Source organism: Bidens hawaiensis, unplaced genomic scaffold, assembly GCF_021521415.1.
Source record: "Bidens hawaiensis isolate Kalapana, Puna unplaced genomic scaffold, B.hawaiensis_p1.1 tig00027065_1, whole genome shotgun sequence".
Taxonomy (NCBI): domain Eukaryota; kingdom Viridiplantae; phylum Streptophyta; class Magnoliopsida; order Asterales; family Asteraceae; genus Bidens; species Bidens hawaiensis.
The window spans coordinates 211,560-220,133 of NW_027494360.1; the positions used below are offsets into that span (position 1 = coordinate 211,560).

The 8,574-nt window shown below is 33.3% G+C and overlaps 1 protein-coding gene across 2 annotated transcripts; it reads left to right on the forward strand.

The window, feature by feature from the left end:
- Nucleotides 1-1,886: 1,886 nt before the first annotated feature.
- Nucleotides 1,887-8,298, forward strand: LOC143574593 (anaphase-promoting complex subunit 4-like). Of its 2 annotated transcripts, XM_077059180.1 has the most exons (19): nt 1,887-1,956; nt 2,029-2,140; nt 2,204-2,295; nt 2,371-2,457; nt 2,524-2,760; nt 3,510-3,590; nt 3,722-3,843; nt 4,763-4,923; nt 5,587-5,687; nt 5,761-5,835; nt 5,906-6,085; nt 6,174-6,262; nt 6,578-6,676; nt 6,828-6,932; nt 7,037-7,175; nt 7,252-7,434; nt 7,639-7,785; nt 7,874-7,955; nt 8,048-8,298. In XM_077059180.1, exons 1-19 carry the CDS (start codon nt 1,888-1,890, stop codon nt 8,140-8,142), a joined length of 2,256 nt encoding a protein of 751 aa, XP_076915295.1. In that variant the 5' UTR covers nt 1,887; the 3' UTR covers nt 8,143-8,298. The 2 variants fall into 2 exon arrangements, with proteins under 2 accessions (XP_076915295.1, XP_076915296.1); XM_077059181.1 differs by lacking the exons at nt 1,887-1,956; nt 2,029-2,140; nt 2,204-2,295 and having other exon boundaries at nt 2,371-2,472.
- Nucleotides 8,299-8,574: the final 276 nt, after the last annotated feature.

Genomic DNA, 8,574 nt, shown 5'->3' on the forward strand with positions numbered 1-8,574 from the left:
ACTGAAGCAAGGTGTGTCGTTACCTTTTTTTGTGTACTTAGGGGTGTTTAGAATTCCTTATTTTCATCAACTTATAACTTATAAACGTTTTGAAAATTTAATAAGGTGTATAAGGTGTTTGGCAAACCATAAGGCCTTATGAATTTTAGCTTATGGAGAAGACAAAATAAATGGGTTTTGAAAAGTTAAGAATATATAACTTACTAGTTTTTATCCCGCGTATTACGGGAGCCGTTTTACATTACTCGTTTTTAATATTTAAATACTGTTTTGAGTTTAATTTTGTTTATTGTAGGGAAATCTATACTAGACTTAGAGTTTGATGATAAAAGGGTTTCACAAAAAACCAAGATATTATAACCCGGTTTAAAAGTTATCTGAGTTTGGTGAGACCCAAGACCCGCTTATTTTCTTACGATAAAATTGTTTCTTAATTATAAATAATATCTTTTTTAAAAAAAATCATATAACAAATTTAGTATATCCTATTTTTATAGGATTTTCACATCAATAATTTGGTGAGAATAATTTATAATTTAATGAGATGTTATAACCTGTTTAAGGAATATCTGGGTTTATTAAGACCCATACCCGTAGATTCGGGTCAAATGCATGAGAAACCTCCATTTAAAAATCAAGCAAATCTGGTGACTCCAAAAAAGGGGAAGCGACCACATCGCGACACGTAGGCATTTTATGTTTTCGTTTATATATATTATTATAGATTAACTTAATAAGTTTTATTTTTCTATTACACCCCTAACCCTCAAAACCTATTACACCATTAAAAAAGGCTACTTTTTAATTATTTTGATTTTACTCAACAAATAAGCTAATCCAATTCATAAGTTAAGTTAATCAAAAAGTCATTTTCCAGTTAAATCATCATCATCATCATCATCGTACTCAGTATATCCCACCAATAGCAAAGCTATGGTAGGGTTAGATGTAGACAGCCTTACCTCTACCCCATAGGGATAGAGAGGCTGCTTCCGGTGAGACCCCCGGCTCGATAGTAGTTTTGCATCAAGTCTTGGACATAAGACACATAACACTCAACCATCGGGACACCGACCGATTGGTGCATGCACCATTGTCTTTCGGCTATCAACGCCACCACATGATGCCTGCAACCTCGTTTATTATATGATATATAATTTATATATTAAATAAAAATTATACTATTTGTATAAATAATAGGCTCGCTTAGCTTCGCGAGCCTGCAACCTCGTTTATCAAATGTGCTTCTTATAGGTTCGAGCTTAAAACTCGTCTATTCAACGAGCTTCTTTTAGGCTTGGGCTCGATCTCGTTTGAGCTATTAGCAAACTGGTCTCGAGTAGCTAAAAAGCGGCACGGCTCGTTTATGCCCTTAGTTGATATAATTAAAAATAAAAAGAACTATTGTAATTTTACTTAACCACTAATTAATATAAAGATGGTAGAAAGGTGATAGCGGGTCATTAGAAAGTTACAATTTTGACCCGAATATGTACCGGCCCGTTACCAAAACCTGCACTATTTCAAGATAATATAAACTTATCAAGAATGGAGTCAGCTAAGTCCACACTAACTCTTTAACAATTGCACCGTACGAAGAATCGAAAAAAGCTCCTCCGGGAACGCCTGAGCCGCAACTTTCTTAGTTAAATACTAATCCCAAACACACACTCAGTTAAAATCATTCAAATCAGGCGAGGGTTACCGATCTGCAATTACTTTTGGTTGGAGTATGACTCTCATTCGTTTTATCCTAGTTTTTATTTGTTCATCTTCAATCAATCAATCAATCAAGTTAGGCTAGCAGCTCCATGTTTTGGTATTTGTGCATATCATGTACACACAAAATAACAATAATAATAATAACTTCATTATTGTCAGTTGAATATGGAAACTGATGATGTTTCAAGAATTGTTCCATTTCAACTTCAGTTTGACAAGCCACTACCTTCACAGGTCACAAATTAATGAATCCATTCTCATACTAATGTTTCTCCTCAATAATTTTTAACATATTTTTCTGTGAAGATTAAAATTGCTGAATGGAACCCCGAGAAAGATTTGCTGGCTATGGTTACAGAGGACTCAAAGATATTGTTGCATCGCTTCAATTGGCAGAGGCTATGTACTATCTCTCCAGGTCACTTTTATATTCCTATATTATATTTACATTTCTCACTGCTAAATCTTAACTCTTTTACAGGAAAATGCATAACGTCTCTATGTTGGCGTCCAGATGGTAAAGCAATAGCTATTGGCCTTCAAGATGGAACTATTTCATTGCATGATGTTGAAGTGAGCCACCTATTTTGTGTTTTTAAAATAAAACGTTTATGAAGATTAAAAGTTTTTGTGCATTTGTTTAAGCAGAATGGGAAGCTCTTAAGAAGCATGAAATCTCACAATGTTGCTGTTGTTTGTCTCAACTGGGAGGATGATGGAGGCCAAGAAATTTCAGTATGATTTTCACAAGTTGAATAACATTCATTATTAAGTTATTAACGTTCTACATGTGTTGTTCAGGATGACAACTTTGTTTCAAAATATGAAGACCGGACCTCTCGTTTCTTTCCTCCCGCCCCAAGAGCTCCTCGGATGCCTGGGCTCGTGCCTGGAGAAACTGGTTTTATGGATGAAAGCGAAAATTTGTCACTAGAATTATCCAATTCTTCACATCAGCGGTTTAATATTTTGTGTAGTGCAGATAAAGATGGAATCATAAGCTTTAATATATTTGGCATATTTCCGATTGGGAAAATTGTAAGCTTTAATATTCCTGTGTTTAGGATTGTAAACGAATCAAACGTTCAGCGAACAGTTCGTGAACTGCTTGGCAGAAAGGTTTTTTATTCGATAAATGAACGAACATGACCAAAAGTTTTGTTTATTTAAATAAATGAACGAACATGAACACATGTCTCATTTGTGAAGATTTGTTTACGGTCGTTTAAGTTTATTTATGTTTGTTCGTTTACGTGCATTTACGTTTGTTCGTTTATATTGGTTATTTTGTGTTTGTTTATATTTGCTAATATATTCATTTAAAATTTTTTTGGCCCATTACAACATAGTCTACTTTCAAAAATTCTTTAAACCCAACACATTGTTCTTCACATTACTTTTATCTGGTCTTAGCTTAGTTATGTTTGTTCATCTAAGGTCAGTTATGTTCGTTCAGTTACATTCGTGAACTGTTTGACCATAATGTTAACGAATGGACATGAACATGTTCATTTTCTTAACAAACGAACAAGAAAACCCTATTCAGTTGATTTTCCGTGTTCAATTGTTTGTTTGGTTAAGGTTAAACGAACATGAACGCGCTCAGTTCTTTTACAAGCTTATCAATTTTCTGCATTTTGTGAGCCTGATTTTTTTTCTCTTCGTTTCAAGCAAATGTGCCTCACAAATTGGAAAAAAGAAATGATGAAAAGAATGCAGACTTGATCTTTATAGATTTTTATGGGTTTGTATCTTGATTTATGTTTTGTTTTTTGGTTGGATTGCAGGATATACATGACTTCTCAGTTTGTTGTCCACTTGCAAACAATTATGTTAACTGCAAATTGCTGAATGCTTCAGTCTGTACGGTAAATTCTTTATTACTTAATACAACTTTTTTTTAAGTTTCATTTATAATTAGTAGAAGCAGAAAGTCTAAATGATTATCTTCAATCTCAATGATTAGTGGTTTTACTTTCTTAATTGGTTGTGCATTCAGGTGAAGTTATCCAAAGATCTTTGTCATTTGACAGTATTATGTTCTGGTGAGCTTCAAGTTCCAGAAAATGGTTTGCATGGGTTCCATTGCTTAACACTTGACACTTCAATATTCTATAAAAGGTAATTTTTTTATTTATATTAAGACTTGACTGCTCCTGAACTTTCTATTTTGTGACTCCATATGAACATAGTATTGCTTTCTTTTCTGGAGTTTTTTAGTGTTAAACTTACCTAGATGCTTATTCTCATCGAGTCGTCGTTAGATGTATAAATCTTGGTCCACATGATTTTCTTATCTTGTCATTTTTAAAGGGTAGTTAAGAACTTAAGATCTCTGACTAGCAGTCAATCAGTTCCATAAAAACGTCTTGTCAAATATTTGGCTAGAGGTTGGTTACCAATAGTCTTATTTTTTTTTTTACCCTCTACAGATTGCTTTAGTTGTCATAATATCTGACAACTCTTATTGAGAAAGTAGCTTATACAACAACTAAGCCTCCTCACAATTTATAAACCAAAAAATCACTTATATTCATGGCTGTAAATGAGTGGAGCTTTTAGTAAGCAACCTGAGATCATTCTAGTCGAACTTTAACGAGTCAAAGTCAAACTTATTTGAGCTTTATATCATAATCACGTACATAAATATACGTAATTAATCTTAACACATTTCACTTTCCTTGGTTCATTTTGTATCGGTTCTTAATCTACTAATTTTTATATTGTAAATCTTTGCATTAGTTTTCTATCGTGTATTTCTTCTCGGCTTCTGTGAATTGAATGTTCAAAGGGTTGCTACCTGATAATTGATGTGCACATAGTTTTATATACTAGTATAGGTCATTAAATTTTGTTAGTCATCTAAACGAGTGTATATTCATAAAAATATTCATAATTGCACAAAGATTGGAAAAACATCAAAATTTCTCCTCTATATTCGTATAAATAAAACTCACGAACACAATTTTAGTGAATAGCAAAATCATCAATTATCAGATGACTTTGAAAACTATATGTATGTAATTCCTAAATGTTGCAGGAGAAATGAGCTTCATCAAGTTGCTCAACAGGCTTCAAACATTGAAGATTTAACAGAAGTCATCCGGGCTTCATTGTCTGTCATGTCTAAACAATGGTCCGATGCAATGCACACATTTCATGACAAATTTGATTCTTTATCTAGTCTCATTCATGATCATGGTAAGTAATAAAATTTTCAAAAATCAATCACAAGCATAGGCTTGTAAAAAAACCGAACAAACGAACAAATATGAATGCTTAAACAAATGGATTTTCTTGTTCATGTTCGTTCATTAAGAAAATGAACGTGTTCGTGTTTGTTAGTATTCTAAACGAACGGTTCACGAACATGAAGATAAACAAATGAACATAATCAAACACAAACGCACATAAATGAATGAATATAAACGAATACATACTAAAACTTAATGTATACCCAAGTTAAAGTCTAAAATACCATGATCGTTAAATCCAACATTTAAAAGGTAAACAAGATACATAATAAAGGTCTTTAAATATAAAATTCAAATTGATATTATATCAACATTAATACTAAATGTGCATGGATATTTAAATGAACGTAAACCAACGGACATAAACGAACAGATATAAATGACCTTTCAGGAATGTAAGTGAACAAACAAGGCATATGTTCATGTTCATTCATTTTACTAAATGAAAAAAAAATGTGTTCATGTTCATTTGGTTATAAAATGGACGAACATAAACGAACTTCCTGCCGAACTGTTCACTAACGTTCGGTTTGTGTAGGTACCTACACAAATGTATTAATGTTACATTATGATGATTTCTGACTTTTCTTTTCCAACTTATTAACCGTAGGATTGGATTCAACCCCACAAGACGAGTTTCTTAGCCTTATTGGTGGGGCCCGCACAAGTCCAGCTGTTCACCAATTTTTAGTTAATTCTCTTGGTGAAGCGGTATAAAATTTATATAATGTTTGAGATATTATTTATACAAAACTTTTGCTGATGAAAAGTTATTGGTGACCAGGGTCTTAAACGGATATCAAAGTCAGTTTGTGGGGCCGGAAAGGATCTTCAGGTTATTGTTCTTGAACATCTACAGGTAACCTAATTTGACACGTTAGTTGACCCTTTTAAACTCTGGTTTTGAAGAATAATGTGTTGGTGTTCAGCCTGCTGCAGAGATGATTGCATTTAGATTAGGGGAGTTGAGAGGACTTTCTAAGTGGCGGTCACGGTATCAAAGTGTCGGTTTAAACCAGAATTTAATCAATAATGCAACCGAGAAGGCAGGAATGCTGCTCGTTCAAGTCCAACGCTTTATGACGGTTTTATCCTCTTCTGTTCAACAGGTGATTGTTTTAATTCAAAAGATCATCATTTCTTTGAGTAATGATAATAAAGTAAAAACAGTTTAATATTTATTTATATATTTTGCAGTTTTCAAATTTCTTCAATTGGATTCACAAATGTGTGAAAATGTTAATGTCGGAACCAAGTGACCAGCACCAGCTTCTGGCGTTCAATAGGTTTGTTGTTTTGTTAGGAGTTGCAATTTACCTAAAAAAGGCTGATTTGAGTTGGATTTTATCTCTAACGGGTCAAAATTAAAGACTTAGCGAAAAGTCAAACTGGCCAAAAAGGCTGGCTGTTGCTGAAAGTTATTCAGTTTTCAAAAATAGATTTCTTCAAGCAAGTTAAACATAGTACAGTTTATTAAATCATATTTAGTATATTTATCATTTATAAATTTAAAAGGGCAAAAGGAAGTAGGAGGGTTAAATCTGTTACTTGTAATGACCTTAGAGATTTTAATATATCTGCATTTTACGCTGTTTTGGCAGTGAGCTGGTTATTTTATTTTTGAAGTATTTATATGACCAAGATCCAGTAAAGCGGTTGCTTGAATCGACTGAAGTTGACCATAGTATTGAAGTTGACTTGTAAGTAACTTATTCCACAAACTCAATTACAGGTATTTTTGGTCAAAGTTCACCCACATGTTATTTTGCTTAAGAACATGCTTATATTGTTCTATCTTTTTTGTATACATTTAATAACAATGCGTCTGAAGTTACCTTTTTGCCCTTCAAGGGAGACGATGGATAGAGTACAAGAATTGGCTCAGTTTGGCGGTTTCACAGATTTTGATTACTTGCAAAGAACGTTTGCAAACGAATTTCAACAAATGGAATCTTGGTATGCTTTCTATAACTTTCACTTTTGGAGTCCAACTAAGTATTTTATGTGTTATTATATTGCCCTATTTTATGTTTACTTATTAAACACCTTAATTGTTTCAGTTTTAAAGAGGCATTTCAGATGCCTTTCACTACGATTTCCAAAAAGATACATTGCCAAAACTTATTGCCATTGTTTCCAATCAAATCGATTACAAAATATTCATCTTTTACCGTTCCAACTTCCATATCATATTACAAGGTAAGCTGTTAAATTATTGACGATTATGCCCCTCAAAAGCAATCATTATCAGTGTATCTCCTCTTAATTGTTTTAGGACACTGAGCACGAGAGAAAACAGAGTTTTGTGGATTATATATCTTTCATATTACCCGATGAGTTTTCATCAGATCTTGCAAATTGCATAGTTGTTACAAGGTGTTTAATGAATAATGATCTAGAAGCTGTGTTGTTATGTGTTCCTGATGGCTATCGTTGTGTGGATCTTTCTCTGTATAAGGTACTTTGCTTGCACTCCAACTTACATCTTTACAGTATCCTAAAATACAAGTTTATGACTTTTAGTCAAATGTCTAAAACACCCTGGTGGGTGATAGAAAAAGGAGCAATCTTGTTGACAAAATCCATGATTGTTTATTAACAGAAGAGTAATATTGTGATTTTGTGGGATATGAATACTTTATTAACAGTTTGCTAATAACAGGAATGTCAACTTGTTCTACTATTAAACGGGCCGTCTTCTGAAAACTTGGAAAAAGCTTGTATGACAATTGTGCAAGCTGATGATCTTCCATTTGCATCTATACCTAGTTTAGATGCTTCAAGCCTTTGGAAATTGCATCAACTTAAGGTTGTTTTGTGGGTCCCACATAATAAATACCAACTTAATAATCATATTTTTTTTTCCTTTCTAAATCTTGATATTATGTTTATACCAGGAGTCTATTGTGTACTTGCAAATGGATAGTTTGAAAGTAAGAGGAATTCCTCACTCTGTGACTGCACCTCTAGCAGTTAGTGGTAAGTAGCTCTTTCAACAAATGCCTTATCTTTTATTATGTAGCTGTGCTATATGATATGTTTTTGACTTCTGTTAATAAACAAATGTTCAGCATCCAGAGGTGTTGCTTGTGTTTTTGCAACAAGAAAGCGTGCTCTAGTTTATATCTTGGATGAAGACGAAGATGAAATCTCAGACACGGATTAACTTCACTATGTTGTCTGTTTTTATTTCTAGTTTGTATTTTTGTTTCTTTTTTGTTTGACAAGCAACTAATTTACTCGTCTTTAATGTGTATATATTGAGGGTAGGGTACAATTGCGTGTCACATGTCTTTTTTGGAGTAAACATATCTTGTAGGGATGAGCAAACGGGTATTGATACCGATTTGGTACCAATTCGATACCGACTTTTTGACGTCTCGGGACCGATATGGTACCGGCTCGGTTTGGTAGCGGTATTGCCTGAATTTTTGGCTTAAGTACTAGTACAGTAGTACCTCTATAATTTGGAAAAATCATGATTTTCGATACCAGTTTAATAGTTTAATACCGGGCTCATCTTCTTGTACCATTTGCTTCTGCCTTCTAAGGATCTTTTGAACCCTATTTCAACTGATTTTTGTGGCATAAAACTTAT

Bases quoted from the DNA above. Each gene is read 5' to 3' on its own strand.
- LOC143574593 (XM_077059180.1), top strand. From the start codon at position 1,888: ATGGAAACTGATGATGTTTCAAGAATTGTTCCATTTCAACTTCAGTTT. The intron at 5,688-5,760 runs GTATAAAATTTA...ATTGGTGACCAG, and splicing joins TTAATTCTCTTGGTGAAGCG to GGTCTTAAACGGATATCAAA. The intron at 6,933-7,036 runs GTATGCTTTCTA...TAATTGTTTCAG, and splicing joins TTTCAACAAATGGAATCTTG to TTTTAAAGAGGCATTTCAGA.